Source organism: Dasypus novemcinctus, chromosome 8 (assembly GCF_030445035.2).
Source record: "Dasypus novemcinctus isolate mDasNov1 chromosome 8, mDasNov1.1.hap2, whole genome shotgun sequence".
Classification (NCBI taxonomy): domain Eukaryota; kingdom Metazoa; phylum Chordata; class Mammalia; order Cingulata; family Dasypodidae; genus Dasypus; species Dasypus novemcinctus.
Genome location: NC_080680.1, coordinates 94,245,085 through 94,266,255, shown reverse-complemented (window position 1 = coordinate 94,266,255; position 21,171 = coordinate 94,245,085). Strand labels below are relative to the sequence as shown.

Here is a 21,171-nt window from a genome sequence, read left to right as displayed (position 1 = left end):
TTGCATTCCAAATTCAACAGTAGCTAAAAGAAAAGGCATTCAAAGAACATCAAGTCATGAATGGTACACAACAAAAATGTTAATCTACTTTTTACATTAATTCTAAAAGTTTCTTATCAGTTCATTTCCCTTATTTACAAGTGGAAATGTTAACTAAGTTTGGCACTCATTCAACAAATAAGTAAGTGTTTGAGTATGGAAAGCATACTAAAGGATATTCAGTCTCTCCACCCCTGAGATTTACACTGTAGTTAGGTAATAATACAAAGCACTAGCAGATTAAGCACACAAATCTCTGCTTAAAAAGAGAAGAGAAAGTTAACACATGGAAACAAACTATATGATATATATTCTCATTAAAACCTCACAACGAGCCTGCATCTGAAATACAGACATGTGACCCTCAGAAAAGCCAATTAATTGTTCAAGTTCACAAAGAGAGTAAGGCCTGGATTAAAACCAAAGTTGTCTGACTACAACCCTCAGGCTCTTTACATTATATGGTTGCTTCCAAAGTTCAGAAGTGGAAGAAATCAGATTTAGAGAGGTCAAAGCAAATCAATCTGAAAGTATGACTTCAGCAGAGTCTTGATGTGGATAAATAGGAAAAAAAGTCATTCTATTCACAAAGTTGGCAGAAGACAGCAGATTTGAGAATGAAATGGAGAAGGGAAAGAAACAAATTGTGGCAGTGGAGATAAAACAGAAAGTTATACATAATCCAGCCACTAGTTCAGTGTCCTGCACACCTTAGAGACTCAACAATGCTGTATCAATGAAAAACCATAAAGGAGATACTTGTATAGAAAGAAAGCATTTTTTTTAAGTAATCTTTTTTTAAAATTCATTATTATTTCTTTAATTTATCACCCCTCTCCCCAAGATAGTCCTCTCCTCTGTTTGCTCACTGTTTGCTCGCCTTCTCCAGGAAGCACCAGGAACCGAACCCAGAACCTCCCACATGGAAGGCAAGTGCCCAACAGCCTGAGCAACATCCGCTCCCCACAGGCTGTGGCGCTAAAAAACATTTTAAAGCAAGTGATCCAAATGTAGGGAATTATGTAATATTAAGAACAGTCAGTCATCTTTGTCACTTCCTTCTTCTGTACCTCTGCCCTTTCATCCTCTCATTCCCCCAAATCCTAAAATGGTTTCTAAATTCTCCGTCCATAATCATCATCAAAGCACTGCCTTCAAGCTAGTTTCTTTTCAGGCATTTATTACCTCTCTCATAGACTACCTTAATAACCTCCTTTTCATTGGAATTATTGACTAACCGCTGCCACCAGAATAATCTTCTAAAGGCACCACTCAAATGCCCTCTGCCTATTATTTTCCTTAGCTAACCACTGGATGCTCAAGACATACAGCGTAATGGAAGGCACTTAGAACAGACTGTTGTGGTTCAACTCCTATCTCTGCCAACTGTTGTTATACCAGACCAATTACTTAACTTCTTTGAGCTTGTTTCCTCATTTGCAAAACAGGAAAAATACTCCCCTCATAGAATGGCATTGAGAATCATCATTTAATTTAATGTAGTTAAAGAATTAGTCCAGAGTCTGGCTTAAATGATTAGCTCAATAAATATTCCTTAAACAATCCCTATACTTTCTCACACCCAGGTCTTTGCTAAGGCTTTCCACTTTCACTGTCTACCTAAACTCTGCCTATTCTCTGAGCCTCTTCCAAATGCTAATTCCTTCATCAAGCCTTTTCCAATCCCAGGAACACCATATAATTCCTCCTGCTCTGTACTTTGACATTTAATTCTTGGGAAATTGTAGCCAAAATGCTAAGAAAACTGGATCTAGAGCCAGCTAGACATGAATATGAATCCTAGCTCCATCACACAAGGTTCAGTGATCTTAAGCAAGTTAAAATTAACTACCCTGAGTCACTTTTTTAAATAATATGGAGCAGTGAAAATTTCAAAAGCAAAATTTGGCTGGGGTAGTAATAACAATAGAAACTAGCAGGCTTGATGTAAGATAATGTGAAAAATAATATGGTACAGTATCTGGCCCTCAATAAATTGTAACTATTATCAGTTAGCCATCATTAGCTCACTTAATAAATTCCAAATCATAACTATGATATAACTTGGCCTCATGCTATATGTAGAAGACAGCATGATTGAGTGGAAAAACTAAGTCCCAATCTAAACAGTCCTGAATTTGAATAATGAATTTGATAGATGGTATTATAAAGCAATATCCCAAACATAAGGAATTACTTAAAATTAAGAACAGTTCTAATATTCCTAATAACACAAATTGTGGAGGATTGTACAAGCTGTTTGACTTCTGAGTCCGTTTGTTTTGTATATAATGGGATAACAGTGAAATAAGACCGCATGGTTGAAAAAGCTGTCTAACACTGCCTGGCACTAGAAGGTGATCATAAATACAAGCTATTCCTCATCCATCATTATGCCCTTTGTAGTGCTTAGCACACAATATATATTTACCTAATATATATTTTACACAATATATTATTACCTAACTCAGTTTTGTTTTTGGAAGATGTACCTAGCTCTGTTTCATATAAAATAAGAATAGAATCAATCTGTACTCCTTCAGTTCCACAATATAGGAGGAATCATAAGCAAATGCTAAATCTGAGATCATTCCAACAAAAGCAAAGACAACCAAGAACATCCATATATATAGCTATATTGAAAATACAAATGTAAGTTTGGAAGACATAATCCTTTCAAAACCTTTAAAAACACAGTGACCTCACCCATTTATGCAATAGAGTACAAGAATGCTTTCCATGGAATGTTAGCCTTAAGAAGAAACTACATTAGAGAAAGATGTATTAGAAAGGCATGAACATCGCAGAATGGCCATTATTAAAAATACAGACAACAATAAGTACTGAGGAGGATGTGGAGAAATAAGAACACTCCTTCACTGTTGGTGCAGATCTGTGGAAGATAGTTTGGCAGTTCCTCAGGAAGCTAAATATAGAATTGCCATATGACCCAGCAATTCCTCTACTAGGAATGTATCCAAAAGAATTAAAAACTATGACATGAAGAGACATCTGCACACTGATGTTCGCAGCAGCATTATTCACAATTGCCAAAAGATGGAAACAACCCAAGTATCCATCCACCAATGAAAGGACAAACAAAATGTGGTAAATGCATACGATGGAATACTATGCTGCAGTTAAGAAGAAATGAAATTGGGACACGTGATAACATGGATGAAACCTGAAGACATTATACTAAGTAAGCCAGGCACAAAAGAACAAATATTGCAAGGTCTCATTAATATGAAATAAATATGAAGAATAAACACATGGAATTAAAACCTAGAGTATAGGTTATTAGAAGATAAAAGGGTTGAGAAGAACTACTGATGCTTAATGTATGTAGAAGTTTTAATTAACTTGACTGGAAAAGTGTGGAAATGGATAGAGATGACAGTAACACATTATAGTGAGTAGCAACTGGTTTATAAATGGGATTGTGGCTGAAAAGGGTAGTCTGGGGAAGTAAATGTCAACAGAAAGAAAGCTAAAGAATAAACTAGAGACTGAATAACACAGTGACTCAGAGGTGGATAAGGATTGTGGTTGAGGGTACAAATGCAAGAGAGTCCTTCTGTGAGCTAGAGCAGATGCACATCACACTATTGCAGGGTGATAGGAATAAGAAAAAGCATGGGAAAATTCTAATTGGTGTCACCTGTAGACTGTGGTTAACAGCAATACTATAATATTCTTGAATCAATGCCAAAAGTATACTGTGTTGATAATGGAGGTGTACAGAAAAAGTGTGCCAAATGTACGCTATGGGTCATGGTTGGTGGTAATGGTCTAATGATATTGTCTCATAATATGTAAAAAATGTTCCACCATGGCGTGGTGTGTTGGTGAAGGGGTGTTGTATGGGAAATCTACACATCTGTATGACTGTTTTGCAAGTTCACAATCTCTGTAACAAAAATACATTTTTTTCAAAAAATAATATGGGTTGGGGGTAAAATACACCAAATGTAAGATAAAGACTATAGTTGGTAGTAATATTTTCACAATACTCTTGCACAGTTTGTAACAAATATTTCACAACAATGCAAAGTGTTGGTGGAGGGGTGATGTATGAGACACCTGGATGATGTTATGTATGTTTATTTTGTAAGTTCACAACCTTTACTATACACTTACTGCTTATACATGTTCATGTATGAATACTTCAATAAAAAATATATTTTAGAAAAAGGCATGAACATTTATGTAATCTAAGTATCTTAAAAATTTTTAAAATAAAAAAATTATGGGTATTAAAACATGAGAGCCTTAAAATTAATTAATTTAAAACACATAACAGGGAAGTGGATGTGGCTCAAGCAAATGCGCTCCTGCCTACCACATGGGAGGTCCCAGATTTGGTATCCAGTGCCTCCTTAAAGAAGATGAGCAAGACACCAAGCTGACATGATGGATAGGCATGGCAAGCTAACGCAACAAGATGAATCAACCAAGAGACATGAGGAAAACACAATGAGAGACACAACAAAGCAGGGAGCAGAGGTGGCTCAGGCAATTAGGCGCCTCCCTCCCACATCGGAGGTCCCCAGTTCGGTTCCCACTGCCTTCCAAGAAGACCAGCACATAACAAGCAGACACAGCAAATGCAAACAAGGGGGTGGGGAGAAATAAATAAATCTTTAAAAAAAAAAAAAAAAAGGCATCAACATGTACCAAAGCACAACTTAAATATGGAGTACATGATTATTTAACTTGCACAGGAACTCAAATATATAACCAGATTATTAGAGAATAATATTGCTAAATGACATGACCCCCAAATTTACCAGTGTCATCTAAAAAGCCATTATATATATTTGAGAACTGAAATAAAGGCATCATATACATTTAAGAAGAAATGAAATTATCAAACTAAGCCTATAACTAGATAGGGCAAATGTACAGATATTTTTATAAAAAGCTGAAGTTAAGGAATTATCTTCTTCAGCAAAAACATGACACTATCATCTGATGATGAAAAGTTTAAACTTTTTTTGATGAAAATCAATGTATCAATACTTGCCCACTATTCTTTATCTACTCTATCACATTGATTTAGAATTGAAAACTGAAGGAAAAATCCTAACCTCTATCCTCCATTTACAAGCTGTAGCCAAAGTATTGCTTTTAAATCTAATATGATAAAAATAAATGTCATATTTCAAAGTAAGTTATACATTTATTCCAAACATAATGGCATTGCTTAAAACCATAACTTTAAGCTTAGCTTAGCATATAAAGTTTTGTGATCTGACTCCATTATCATTTCAACGTCATCTCACTGGTCACTACTACTATTACAACACTTAGTATACTCCACTATAATTTTTGAAGGGTCTGGCTCCCTCCCATTAGAGACCTTCATTCATTCCACAAAGATACAATGAGTAAACACTCATATATGCCAGGCACTCATATACGCCAGGCACTCATATATGCCAGATACAATAACTGAACACTCATATATGCCAGGTACTGTGCTAAATCTTGGGGAACAACAAGGTAGACAAAAGTCCTTGACCTTATCGAGTTTACACTTTTATAGGGAATATAGAGAAGAAAAATACAGCATTAGAAATAAAGAGGGTAGTAAATGTAGCTCAAGGGACTGAGCACCTGCTTCCTACATAGGCGGTCCCAGGTTCCATTTCCAGTGCCTCCTAGAAACAAGGACAAAACAAGAAGCAAAACAAGCAAAGAAATTAACTCAGGGGAGCTGATGTGGCTCTGTGGTCGGGCACCAGCTTCCCACATACTTGGTCCCAGGTTCAATCCCGAGTCCCAATACCTCAAAAAAAATAAATAAATAAAAAGGAGAGAAGATGACATATCATAACCTTCAAATGCGAAGATTTTTAAAGGTTTAGCACATTTTAAAAGGGATCCCAATCAGGTCCATCTTATTTTCCTTGCTCCAATAATTATTCCTTTCTTGCTCTCCTTTCAAATTACCTCAGACAAAAATCTATATAACACCAGCTCCCAAGTTATAGCCATATATATGAGAAAATCCAAAGAACACATAATCAACCTTAATCCAGTGGGACCCTCAGACTTTTCTGTGCACTACAGTAAAACATCACAAAGGTCAGTTAATACTTACTTGGAATAGTTTTCTAGGGCCTCATCTTTCTTCACTTCTGTCTCACCCTCTGTTTTTGTGCCTTTGTTTGTTTCATCCAACCAATCTGAGACATGTTTAAGAGCACATTCAACAGTAGATACCATATTCTGGACAGCTTCAAGTTCCTCTGGAGATGGATAGATCGTTGAATGCTTCACCATAACATGGCGATCATCATTGGCAAAAGATCGAATAGATCTCTAACAGAAGGAAACAGGGTAATTATTACTTCAATAAAAGAAATGCTGCCTGAAAAGGATAACATATGAATATACTTAAGTCACAATTCATAGCATTAACTGTTAAACAGTTCAATGTTGCAACATTAAAATACTGCTCAGGAGTGGAAAGTAAAATCCTATTTCTGTCTAACTCCACATCAGAAAATTAGAGATACTTCATTCAAGTTTTGGTCATGGTTCACCCAGGCCACATTCAGCATTATGTAAATACTATCTTTAAGCAAAATTTATGCATTCTGAATACCATTTCAAAAATGGTCATCCATGTCACACATCATCTGTGAGAAACAGACTCTTTCTCACTTTAAGAGAATGTGTAGAAATATATGATGATGATTCATGATACCCAGCCAGTCCTTTCCAAACTGCTGGAGACTTCTGTACTTGGAAAAATTCAAATTTCACAACAGTAATAATGCAAAATACAAAGTTAAGCGTGGACACCACAGGAAAACTATGAATCATGTTTTAATGCTATTTATTAACATTTAGCATTCAAATTTTTGGTGCAAGGTTGTAGTTTTTAAAATAGGTTAGTGGGAGACAACATTTCAAATTCCAGAATGTGGAAAATACATATTGTGAAACATTCACTTTCCCAAACTAATTTACAGATTTATTACATTTTCAATCAAATCCCCTCAGGATTGATTTACTTACTTAAAACTCAGCAAAAATAATTTCAAGGCTCATTTGGGGGGAAAAATAAATCAATGAGAATATCAAGAAATACTCTGCAAAGGTGGACTGGCCATATCATTAGACTAAAATAAATTTTTTAAATGCAATAAATTAAAATACTATGTTGTCCAGGAATTAGTGTAAAAGAGCCCAGAAAGAGAACGAATTTCATAAGAATTTAATAGAGCAGATTCTTCACATTCATTAGCCACACCTCTGAACACCTTTGAATATTCTCAAATTTACAAATACCATGAAGACATCTGTATCAGTATACATCAAAATGAACAAAGATAACTTGGTGAGTTTTCCATAAAGCTGTAAGTATTCAATTTAAAGGGTATTTTAAAGTGTCTTCACTTATGTGAAATTGTGTGCTAGAATATGGTAAATATTTTGTTTTAAATTATATACTGGAAAAGAAAAATTGGCAATTCTTTATCAATCTAGCCTTTGGTTTTGTTTTTGTTTGAATATCAGTATTTAAAATCATGAGTTTGGAAGTTTGTAAATTAACACTAAGGGAACATTGTCCCCCATAAGTGAAAAAACCAAAAAGATATATAATCCTTTTAAACTTTTTTTTTTTAAGATTTATTTATTCCCACCCCCCCACCCCCATCCCCTTTTCCCGCCTTGCTGTTTTTGCTGTCTGTATTGTCTTCTCTTCTCATTTTTTCTCCTCTAGGATTCACTGGGATTCGATCCTGGAGACTTCTGATGGGGAGAGAGGTTCCCTGTCAACTGCGCCACTTCAGTTCCTGGTTTCTGCTGTGCTTCACCTTGTCTCTCTTTTGATGTGTCATCATCTTCCTGTGTGACTCACTTGTGCAGGGCTCCCCTTGTCTCTCTTTTGATGTGTCATCATCTTCCTGTGTGACTCACTTGCACGGGGCTCTGGCTCACCATGTGGGCACACGCTCACCGTGCGGGCACTCACGTAGGCACTGGCTTGCCACACGAGCACGTTTTCTCTTCTTTTTCATCAGGAGGCCCCAGGGATCGAACCCAGGTCCTCCCATATGGTAGGTGGAAGCTCTATCACTTGAGCCACATCAGCTTCTCAATCCTTTGAAACTTTTAATCATTATTAATTACATGACTAAAATCAATCATAAAGCCTTTCACCCCTTAGATAAAATGCATCTCTATCTAGTTTGTTTTTTGGGGGTTGTTTTGTGTTTTTTTGACGTACCGGAGGCCAGGGGTTGAACTCAGGTCCTTGTATGTGGGAGGCCAGCACTCAACCACTGAGCCACACTGGCACGCTGAACTGGTTTTTCCATTTGTTTTTTATTTTTTTAGGAGGCATGGGGAACCACACCTGGGACCTTCCATGTGGGAAGCAGGCACTGAACCACTTGAGCTACATTTGCTCCCTGTCCAGTTATTTTTTCTAGTTAACTTCCATGACAAGTTTTCCAATTGGAGCCTTTTGTCAAAAGGAACACACGTTTAATCATTTCATAAGATTTATTCATATATTCCAAAAGAAGGAACAAAAGAGCCATATAATGAGTTCAAGATGCTTGATTGTTAGACTCACGCACTAGCTAAATTTATCAGTCCTGCACACTGACCTTAACCTTAACAAAATTACATAATGTTTTGTAACACAAACGCTTGAGTTTCTCACAAATATTAAAGACTACCAATGTAAAAACCAAGGATGTTAAATATAAGTCTACTGAATGTGACAGGTCAAATATCATAAAACAATGCTGAAAGGAAGAACTGAATCAATGGTATTAGAAAAATCTGGAGCACAATTATATTTACCATTGGAATAAGTTGGAAGAAACAAAATGTTCTCTCTCAAATCTTAGACCTAAGAATTAAAGCAATAGATAAAATTGGAAAAAACCTGACTAATCATATAAAACACAATTTCTATGCCAGAAAATCTAAGTTAAATTTAAAAACAAACTAGGAGAGCAAGTTTCATCAACTATGGCAAGTTATATATATATATATATATATATATATATAAAGTTAAAAGAACATCAAGACATAAATAAGTGAGCTGAAGAGGCAAATAATTCACATGGGAAAAAATACAATTAACAGTGAGGTGTTTTCACATCTCACCATAAAACTAAATGACAGAAAAAATCTACACTTGACATTTCTTTTCTACCATCCAGAACCAAAATACTAGAATTTCTTCTCTAAGGAGAAAGTCAACGAAGTTACAACAGTTGCACAAACTTTAAAAAATCAAGTATCAATTAAAGAAATACCAAAGTTAATGAACATTTTCCAAACATACTGATGATTAGTATTTTTGTACATTTCTCCCACTTATATTCCTTTTTAAGCTTTTTCTCACTAAGGGAAAAAATTCACAACATCCTCCAGAACCAAAATACTAAGGGAAAAAAATTCAGCACATTTTACCAATTAAAAAACTAGGCACCCAGAGGTTATCAGCCTCATCTAACATCACAAATTCAATTTAAGTTTGAATTCTCCACAAAAAGCAAAAGTTTTCTTGATGTTCAGGTTAGTGCCCCTAATACACCTAACACTTGACCCTGTCATTTTCAAAGATGTGGGAAAAAGTGTTTTTTATGAGTTAAACTTTCACTTATTTTATTCCTACATCATTCGTATCACTAATTACAGTATTGGTTCTGGATTTTTAATTTTCCAGGGAAAAAGTTAGCCTCAGGTAGAAGACTAGAGAAAAATTACACAATTTCAAGTTCATGGTCACCTATTTGTTTAAGTTTGCTAATGTCAGTTTTATACTAGAAAATATTATTTATGAATATTCTCTCCTTTTGTATTTAATGATTTATGGTCTGTAGGCTCACAGGGCTCTATCTTACGGTTTAAATGGCTCATAATAAATCTGAACTCATTAGCTTTGCTTAAATAGTAGAGCGCCATCTTCATGTAATATACTAGAGCTAAAAATTCACACCATAGTTCTTCACTTGCACAGTTAACACTTCCAATTTTAGACTACTGGAATCTTTTGAAACTAAATTAAGATGTAAATAATAACCTACCATGGTTTTTTATAGTACTTTAGCTTCTTTTTCCTATCCTTTCCCCTCTTTCTTGTCGTCTTCACTAGACACTGTTTTGTGTGACAGAACCTCCTCATAAGCCTGAGTCCCCTGACAGCTCACAGTTAATTTGACAAAGATGTTTGAAGACCTGTTCTCTGGAATACACCTGGAAAGAGAAGAGAAAAAAAACACAACTATTTCAAAAATACTAATGTATGATTAGTTTCAAATGAGAATGGAATCCATAAACATGTTATTGATTTTAAAAAGTGAACTTTTTAGAGAAAAATTATCTCATTTCAAATGAAAACCTAACAAACACATCCTTGAAAGGCCTGGGAAGAAGAGCCTAGGTATGATTAAACAAAGGTGATATGGCCAGAAAAGTAACCCTCCTGGTAAGCAACAAGGTGGCAGTTGGCTGACTTGTATTAAATGAGATATAAACACATCAGCACACACAGTTTCAGTAAAAAAGCACCACGTGAGAAAGTAATCAACTCTTTGTGGCAATAATGTTACAATTAACCATCAGCTTTTCTATTAGAAATTGATATTAATAATTCTTATCTCAATTGAGAAGATAAAAGACATCTGAAAATGTAACAATATCATTGGTTGTATCCCTGATGTCACAATCAGAAGACTTTTCCATTTGATACTGCCACTAGACAGATAATACATGTTGGCACAATATTTGTTATTTAACCACTTTCAGGCATAAAATTCAAAATGATTTTTTGGCTCTGTTCCCCCTTCATGCTGTATGTACTATTATACCAGACTCCTGAATAGTCACTAGATCCTAAGTTCTTTGCCCCTGGATATCCCTTGCCAGAATCCCACAGTATATTTCTTCTCCGAGACTAATCACTTTGGTTACCTACTTTGTTCCACCTTTTATAATACTTTATTAATTCCAGGGTAAAAGTAAGCTCTTCTGAGCACTGATGGAATTTTTGTATTATGAATCCAGCTGTCTGAAAACAAAACAAAGCTAGAAAGCTAACATCAAAACAGATCAGATGCTATGTGGATATAAGGAGTAATTTATATCACGTATCATATAAATGCACAAGGAAAATAGCTGCCTCTTCAACTAATTATCTTTAAGTGGTGGGAGGAAACTCTCTTCTAAAATTATTATCAATAACAGTTTCCTAAATTTATATTAATTCGAAAAGTTGTTCTCTTAAAGTGCCTTTTTTAATTTTAGGCACCAGGAAAGTTCCAGGTGTGACATTCAACTCTCCTCAACCCTTCAAATGAAACTACAGATCCACAATTATAATCAAATGATACTAAGCTGTGACCTACATGCAAAGCTATTCACATCCTGTAACAAACTTCTCTAACACTGGTTTACAAAATCCACCTGAAATAAGATAGTGACACTTGATTTAAATAATATTATTATTATTATGTAATTGAGCATGTTCTAATAAATGAAACATTTTGGTTATCACACATATCACATTAAGGTAAGGAGGAATGCACATATGCTGCAATTCCTAGGGTCTTTCCATACAACTAAACTATGAAAAAGAAACTAAAACATCATCCATGTAAGAAACACCTCAAATATCATCTTTAGATCATTTAACATCTAAAACTGTACCTTTGGTGTAAAGACTGTATTGTACAACTTAAGAGTCTTAAGCATCTTCCATCCCCAACCTGGCTCCATTATAGGGAATTTTCAACATTTCAGTACTTAGCTATGAATCTCAGCAAAGATTTCTTGCTATGTTTTCAGTTAAGAATGAAATAAAATCTACAAGCTTTACTCTGTAGAAAGGGTAAAGCAATAAATCAAACTTATTAAGAAAATAGAACAGTAGTAGAAAAAAGAGGAACATTGCTAAGAAAAAAGCTTCTGATGTGGTGGGGAAATCTTGGATCACCAACATAAAACTATGCAGTCATTTAGCATAGAGAGTAACTATCCTATGCATAGATCAAGAACCTCTGGGAACTTCAGAGCATTATAGCATAGTGCAATAATTCATTATGGAAACACAGAATCTCAGAACCATATTCTGTTGGTACAGGAAAGGGACCTAAAAACCACCTGTTCCAAACCCTCACTCACTGTACAAATGAAATAGAATCAGCAACATTAAGGTCACACTGCTACACAGGGGCAGGGCCTGCCTCATCTGGAACCTAAATCATAGCCCAATGCTTCTTCCCCACTATAAGGATCTTTAGTGATTGAGAAAAAGTTATGTTTGGAATTTTTGAAGTTTCTCTAAAACAAATGGCTAACTTAGTAGATAAAAATCTGGCCTTGACCAACTTGGATTATTATACATGGCTGTAGCTCTCAGTCCCTATCCCTGACTGAGGAGAAAGGTGACAAAAGCTTCATCAGTTCCTGGGACAATATGAGCAGTTTCAGGCTCTATACCTCACAGGACCAACCACATCCTCAAATCCTACTACACAACGAGTAAGGGAGAAAAGACAAGAAAGCCCTGAACTAAAGGGAGAAACTGCACCAAGGACAAATACATCCAGCAGGCCAGATGCAAGAACACCAACCAAAAATTGCAATCCATACCGAGAAAAAGGAAGATATGGCCCAGATAAAGGAACAAGATAAGCCTGCAGATGACATAAAGGAGTTGAGACAACTAATCAGAGATGTCCAAACAAATCTCCTTAATAAATTCAATGAGATGGCTAAAGACATTAAGGTATTAAGAAGACACTGGGAGAGCACAAAGAAGAATGTGAAAGAATACACAGAAAAAGAGCAGACCTTATGGGAATGAAAGATGCAATAAATGAAATTAAAAATACACTGGAGGCATATAACAGCAGATTTGAGGCGGCAAAAGAAAGGATAAGTGAGCTCAAAGACATGGCCTCTAAAAGTGAACATACAAAAGAACAGATGAAGAAAGAATGGAAAAAAATTGAACAGGGTCTCAGGGAACTAAATGACAAGAGACATGCAAACGTGTGGGGTGTTCCAGAAGGAGAAGGGAAAAGGGGCAGGAGGAGTATTTTAAGAAATAATGGTGGAACATTTCCTAATCCTACTGAAGGACACAGATACCCATGTCCAAGAATGTACTCGCATCCAAATAAATCCAAATAGACCAACTCTGAGACACATACTCATCAGAATGTCAAATGCCAAAGACAAAGAGAGAATTCTGAAAGCAGCAAGAGAAAAGTAATTCAAAACATACAAGGGATACCCCTAAGATTAAGTGCCGATTTTTCATCAGAAACAATGGAGGCAAGAAGGCAGTGGTATGATATATTTAAGATACTACAAGAGAAAAACTGCCAGCCAAGAATTTTATATCTGGCAAGATTATCTTTCAAAAATGAGGGCGATGGCGGCGGACTTGGCCCAGTGGTTAGGGTGTCCATCTATCACATGGGAGGTCTGCGGTTCAAACCCCCGGGCCTCCTTGACCCATGTGGAGCTGGCCCATGCACAGTGCTGATGTGTGCAAGGAGTGTTGTGCCACGCAGGGGTGTCCCCACGTAGGGGAGCCCCACGCGCAAGGAGTGCACCCCGTAAGGAGAGCCGCCCAGCTCAAAAGAAAGTGCAGCCTGCCCAGGAATGGCACCGCCCACACAGAGAAGTGACACAACAAGATGACGCAACAAAAAGAAACACAGATTCCCGTGCCGCTGACAACAACAGAAGCGGACGAAGAAAATGCAGCAAAATAGACACAGAGAACAGACAACCGGGGGGGGGGGGAGAGAAATAATAAATAAATCTTTAAAAAAAATGAGGGTGAGATTAGAATATTCACAGATAAACAGAAACTGTAAGAGTTTATAACAAAAGGACCACCTATGCAGGAAATACTAAAGAGAGTGCTACAGTCTGAAAAGAAAAGACAGGAGAGAGAGGCTTGGGAGTCTAGAAATGATGACTGTATCAGTAAGAGTAACTGAAAGTGTCAAAAATAAAATGACAGATAAAACACAGAGATCAAAATGGATGAAATAAAAACTGCCTTTGCAGTAATAACATTGAATGTTAATGGATTAAGCTCGCCAATCAAAAGACAGACTGGTGGAATGGATAAGAAAATATGAGTCGTCTACATGCTGACTGCAAGGGACTCACTTTGACCCAAGGACACCAATAGATTGAATTGAAAGGTTGGAAAAAGATATTCCATACATGCGGTAATCAAAAAAATAGCTGGGGTAGCTATACTTATATCAGATGATATTGACTTTAAAAGAAAAACTATTATTAGAGACAAGGGGAAAAATTACATATTAATAAAGGAATGATTCACCAGGAAGAAATACCAACCATAAATGTATATGCACCTAACCAGGATGCCCCAAAATACATGATGCAAACACTGGCAAAACAGAAGGGAAGGAAGTGGCTGTGGTTCAATCAGTTAGGCTCCCATTTACCATATGAGAGGCCCTGGGTTTGTGTCCTGCACCTCCTTGTGAAGGCAGGCTAGCCCACACGCCATAGACAGCCGTCAGCCCGCAAGTTCTGCAGAGTGCTGCTGGCCGGCAAGTGCCGCAGAGTGCTGCCAGCCTGCAAGCGCCGCAGAGGGCCGACTTGGCAAGGTGACACAACAAAAAAGGAGACAAGTAAAAACACAGAAGAGCGTGCAGCAAATGGACACAGAGAGCAAACAACAAACAAGCCGCAAAGGGGGGAATAAATATTTAAAAAAAAAAAAAAAAAAAAACTAAAGGGAGAAATATACAACTCTACAATAATAACTGGAAACTTCAATAGACCACTCTCAGCATTGGATAGAAAATGTGGGCAGAGAATTAAAAAAGAAACAGAGAGCTTGAGTAATATGATAAACAGACTAAACCGAATAGACATATACAGAACACTGAACCCCAAAACAGCAGGATATACATTCTTTTCAAGTGCTCATGGATCTTTCTCCAGAATAGACCATATGTTGGGTTACAAAGCAAATCTCAATAAATTCAACAAAATTGAAATTATACAAAGGACTTCCTCTGATCATAATTGAATAAAGTTGGAAATCAACAAGTGGCAGAAAAGGGGGAAAGGGGAAATTCACATATACAGAGAAATTAAACAACACACTCTTAAATAATCAGTGAGTCAAAGAAGAAATTTCAAAAGAAATCAGTAAATATCTCGAGATGAATGACATTGAGAATACAACATATCAGAACCTATGGAATGCAATGGAAGCAGTAAAAATTTATAGCCCTTAATGCATACATTCAAAAAGAAGAAAGAGGGAAGTGGATGTAGCTCAAGTGATAAGTCCTCCGCCAACCATATGGGAGGACCTGGGTTCAATCCCTAGGCATCTCCTGGTGAAAAAGAAGAAAACAGAGTGCCTGCATGGCAAACCAGTGCCCACGTGGTGAACAAGTTCCCACACAAGTGAGTCACACAGCAAAATGTGGTGCAATGAAAGAGAGACAAAGGGAAGAGTCAAGGTGAAGCACAGCAGAGACCAGGAACTGAGGTGGCAAAATGGACAGGGAACCGATCTCCTCATTAGAGGTCCTCAGGATCAAATCCTAGTGAAATCTTGAGAAGAAAGATGGGAAGAGAAGATAAAAAGAGAAACAGATACAGAAGATCACACAGCGAATGGACACAGCAAAAACAGCAGGGCCGGGGAGGGGAGGAGGCAAAAAAAGAGCTGCAATTAAAAAAAACTCTGGGCATTGTCAAGAACAAAAAAAGTCTCATATAAAAAATAGAATATAAAAAATTTAAAAATAAAGGCCCAGATCTCAAAAAAGAAAAAAAAAGAGCTAAAAATCAATGACCTAATGACACAGCTGGAAGAACTAGAAAAAGAACAGCAAACTAATCCCAAAGCAAGTAAAAGGAATGAAATAGCAAAGATCAGAGCAGAAATAAATGAAATGGAGAACAACACACACACACACACACACACACACACAAATAGAATTAACAAAACCAAAAGTTAATTCTTCAAAAAGATTAACAAAATTGACAAACCCTTACACAGACTAAGAAAAAAGAGAGCCAATGCAAATAAATGAAATAAAAAATGAAAAGGGGAACATTACTACAGACCCCACAGAAATAACAGATCATAAGAGTATACTATGAACAACTTTATGCCAAAAAACTAGACAATGTAGGCAAAATGGGAAAATTCCCAGAAACATACGAACAACCTACACTGACCCTAGAAGACCTAAATAAACCAATCACAAGTAAAAAGATTGAAACAGTCATCAAAGAGCTCCCCAAAATGAAAAGCCCAGGACCAGAAGGTTTCACGGCTGAGTTCTACCAAGCATTCAAACAAAATTTAATACCCATCTTACTCAAGCTCTTCCAAAAAACTGAACAAGAAGGAATGCTACCAAATTTATTCTATGAAGCCAGCATCATCCTAATACCAAAGCTAGATAAAGATATTATAAACAAAGAAAATTACACACCCATTTCTCTAACGAATACAGATGCAAAATTCCTCAATAAAATACTTGCTAATCGAATCCAACAACACATTAAAAGAATAATTCATCATGATTAAGTGGGTTTTATATCAGGCATGCAAAGGTGGTTCAACACAAGAAAATCAATCAGCATAATATACCACATTAATAAATCAAAGAAGAAAAATCACATGATTTTATCGACTGACAAAGAAAAGGTTTCTGACAAAATACAACATCCTTTCTTAATAAAAATGCCACAAAAGATAGAAATGGAAGGAAACTTTCTCAACATGAAAAGGCCATATATGAAAAACCTACAGCTAACATTGTACTCAATGGTGAAAGATTGAAAGCTTTCCCGTTTAGATCAGGGACAAGAAAGGATGCCCATTGTCACCACTGTTGTTGAATATAGTGCTAGAGGTGCTAGGTAGAGCAATCAGGCAAGAAAAAGATATAAAAGGCATCCAAATTGGAAAGGAAAAATTAAAACTTTCACTATTCGTAGATTATATGATTTTATATCTAGAAAGTCCTGAAAAATCTGCAACAAAGCAATTAGAGCTAATGATTTCAGCAGAGTGTCAGGATACAAAATCAGGGAAACGGACTTGGCCCAGTGGTTAGGGCGTCCGTCTACAACATGGGAGGTCCGCGGTTCAATCCCCGGGCCTCCTTGACCCGTGTGGAGCTGGCCCACGCGCAGTGCTGATGCGCGCAAGGAGTGCCCTGCCACGCAGGGGTGTCCCCCGCGTAGGGGAGCCCCACGTGCAAGGAGTGCGCCCGTAAGGAGAGCTGCCCAGCGCGAAAGAAAGTGTAGCCCGCCCAGGAATGGCGCCGCCCACACTTCCCTTGCCGCTGATGACAACAGAAGCGGACAAAGAAGACGCAGCAAATAGACACAGAGAACAGACAACCGGGAGAGGTGTGGGGGGGAATTAAATAAATAAATAAATCTTAAAAAAAAAAAAGGATACAAAATTAATTCACAAAAATCAGTGGTGTTTCTATACACTAACAATGTGCAATCTGAGGAGGAAGTCAGGAAAAAAATTTCATTTGCAACAGCAACTACAAGAATCAAATATTTAGTAATAAACTTAACCAAGGATGCAAAGCACTTGTATTCAGAAAACTATAATGAATTGCTAAAAGAAATTTAAGACCTAAATAATACAAAGAATATTCCATGCTCAAGATGTCAATTCTACCCAAATTGATATACAGATTCAATGCAGTCCCAATAAAAATTCCACCAGCATTTTTTAAACAAATGGAAAACACAATTATCAAATTTATCTGGAAGGGTAAGAGGCCCCAAATAGCCAGTAACATCTTAAAATGGAAAAGTGAAGTTGGAGGACTCTCACTTCCGGAATTTAAATCATATTACCTAGTTACAGTGGTATAAACATAGACACCTAGACCAATGAACAAAAATGCTGGTTCAGAAACACACCCTCACATCTACGGCCAAGTGATTTTTTACAAGCCTGTAAAACCCACCCAGGTGAGACAGTCTATTCAACAAATGGTGCTGGGAGAACTGGACATCCACAGCCGAAAGAAAGAAAGAAGACCCCTATCTCACACAATATACAAAATATACAAAAATTAACTCAAAATGGATCAAAGACCTAAATAAAAAAGCAAGAATTATAAAGCGCCTAGAAGAAAATGTAGGGAAACATCTTCAAGACCTAGTGGGAGGTGGTGGATTCTTAAACCTTACACTAAATGCATGAGCAACAAAAGAAAACATGAATAAATGTGACCTCCTCAAACTTAAACACTTCTGAGATTCAAAAGACTTCATCAAGAAGGTGGAAAGGCAGCCCACTCAATGGGAGAAAATATTTGGAAACCACTTATCTGATAAGGGTTTGATTTTCATTCTATATAAAGAGACCATACAACTCAACAAGAGCAAGCAATCCAATTTAAAAATGCGCCAAAAATTTAAATAGACATTTCTCCAAAGAGAAAATACAAATGGTCAAAAAGCGCATGAAAAAATGTTCCATATCACTAGCTCTTAGGGAACTGCAAATCAAAACAACAATGAGATATCATCTAACACTGCACAAAATGGCCATTACTAAAAAAACAGACAACAGTAAGTGCTGAAGAGGATGTGGAGAAATAGGAACACTCCTTCACTGTTGGTGAGAGTGTAAAATGGTGCAGACACTGTGGAAGACAGTTTGGCGGTTCCTCAGGAAGCTTAATATAGGATTGCCATATGATCCAGCAATTCCTCTCCTAGAAATACATCCAGAAGAACTAAAAACTATGACACGAACAGACATCTGCACACCAATGTACATAGCAGTGTTACTCACAACTGCTAAAAGATGGAAACAACCCAAATGTCCAACAACCAATGAATGGATAAACAAAATGTGGTATATACATACGATGAAATACTATGTTGCAGTAAGAAGAAATGAAATTGGAACACATGTGATAACATGGATGAAACTTGAAGACATTATGCTATGCACAGTAAGCCAGACAGAGAAGGACAAATATTACATGGTCTCATTAATATGAACCAAATACACAGAATAAACACATGGAGTTAAAACCTAGAGTACAGGTTATTAGGAGATAAGAGGAGGGTTGAGAAGAACTACTGATGCTTAATGTATATAGAAGCTTTAATTAACTTGACTATAAAAGTGTGGAAATGGATAGAGATGATGGTAAGACATTATAGTGAGTAGCAACTGGTTTATAAATGGGATTGTGGCTGAAAAGGGTAGTCGGGGGAAGTAAATGTCAACTGAAAGAAAGTTAATAATAATATAGGGACTAAATAACACAGTGAACCCAGACGTGGATGAGAATTGTGGTTGAGGGTACAAACGCAAGAGTGTTACTCTGAGCTGGAGCAGATGTACATTACTATTGCAGGGTGTAGGAATGTGGAGAAGTGTGAGAAAACTACAATTAATTTGACCTATAGGCTGTGGTTAACAGCAATATTATAATATTCTTGCATCAGTGCCAAAGATACACTGTGTTGATAATGGAGGTATATGGAAAAGGTGTGCCAAATGTATGCAATAGACCATGGTTAGTTTTAACAGTCTGATGCTATCTCATAATCTGTAACAAACATTTCACCATGGTGTGGTGTGTTGGTGAAAGGATATTGTATGGGAATTCTACATGTGTATGATTGTTTTGCAAGTTCACAACTGTAATAAAAATACCTTTTTTTAAAAACAGGGTGTGCTGGGGGGGAAATACACCAAATGTAAGATAGGGACTATAGTTCGTAGTAATAATCTCATGATGCTCTTGCATAGTTGTAACAAATGTTTCACAATGCAAAGTGTTGGTGGAGGGGTGATATGTGAGACCCTGGGATGATGTTATATACGTTTATTTTCCAAGTCCACAATCTTTACTATACACTTATTGTTTATGTATATTCATATATGATATACTTCAATAAAAAATACATTTTAGGGAAGCAGATTTGGCTCAAGTGATAGAGCGTCTGCCTACCATATGGGAGGCCCAGGGTTCAAACCCAGAGCCTCCTGACCTGTGCGGTGAGCTGGCCCATGCGCAGTGCTAATGCGTGTAAGGAGTGCCATGCCATGCAGGGGTGTCCCCTGTGTAAGCAAGCCCTACACGCAAGCAGTGCACCCTGTATGGAGAGCCGCCCCACGCAAAAAATGTGCAGCCTGCCCAGGAGAGGCGTTGCACAGAGAGCAGACGCAGCAAGATGATGCAACAAAAAGAGACACGATTCCCAGTGCTGCTGACAAGAATACAAGTGGACACAGAATACACAGCGAATGGACACAGAGAGCAGACAACTGGGGGTGGGGGAAGGGGAGAGAAATAAAAATAAAAAATAAATCCTTAAAAAAATACGTTTTTAAAAATCTGCCCCTGAAATGGAAAAAAATTTTTTAAACTCAGTTTTACCAGTTATTTTGTATATGGCCTTAGAAAGCTATGTGACTCTGGGTTAATTTAGTGCCCTGTCCATAAAATGACACACTGTTCTACCACTAATTAATAGCTAATATTTATGGAACTCATACTATAAATCAGGCACTGTTTATAAGAGGTAGTCATACATTAATTCATTTAATTCTCACAATCTCAGTTATTGCCTCCATTTAACACATAAGAAAACTAAAGCACAAAGAGGATAAATAACCTAATTAAAATCACAATGCAAGTAAACAGAAGAGCCAAGATTCAATACTAGTCAATCTGCTTTAATAATATTTCAGCTTTTTTTTTTTTTTTAAAGATTTATTTATTTATTTAATTTCCCCCCCTCCCCTGGTTGTCTGTTCTTGGTGTCTATTTGCTGCGTCTTGTTTCTTTGTCCGCTTCTGTTGTCGTCAGCGGCACGGGAAGTGTGGGCGGCGCCATTCCTGGGCAGGCTGCTCTTTCTTTTCACGCTGGGCGGCTCTCCTCACGGGCGCACTCCTTGCGCGTGGGGCTCCCCCACGCGGGGGACACCCCTGCATGGCAGGGCACTCCTTGCGCGCATCAGCACTGCGCATGGCCAGCTCCACACGGGTCAAGGAGGCCCGGGGTTTGAACCGCGGACCTCCCATATGGTAGACGGATGCCCTAACCACTGGGCCAAAGTCCGTTTCCC

At 37.2% G+C, this 21,171-nt stretch overlaps 1 protein-coding gene across 12 annotated transcripts in view; it reads right to left on the bottom strand.

The window, feature by feature from the left end:
• Positions 1–21,171, bottom strand: part of STRBP (spermatid perinuclear RNA binding protein) — a 196,893-nt gene that overhangs the window by 104,101 nt on the left and 71,621 nt on the right. For 11 of the 12 annotated variants that reach the window (XM_058302419.2, XM_058302415.2, XM_004463427.5 and 8 more), the window contains exons 2-3: positions 10,104–10,272; positions 6,146–6,366 (exon numbers count right to left, since the gene is read on the bottom strand). In XM_058302419.2, coding sequence (XP_058158402.1) covers positions 6,146–6,366; positions 10,104–10,106 — 224 coding nt within the window. In that variant the 5' untranslated portion in view covers positions 10,107–10,272. The remainder of the gene's footprint in view (positions 1–6,145; positions 6,367–10,103; positions 10,273–21,171) is intronic. The other variant, XM_071217015.1, reaches the window with a different exon arrangement.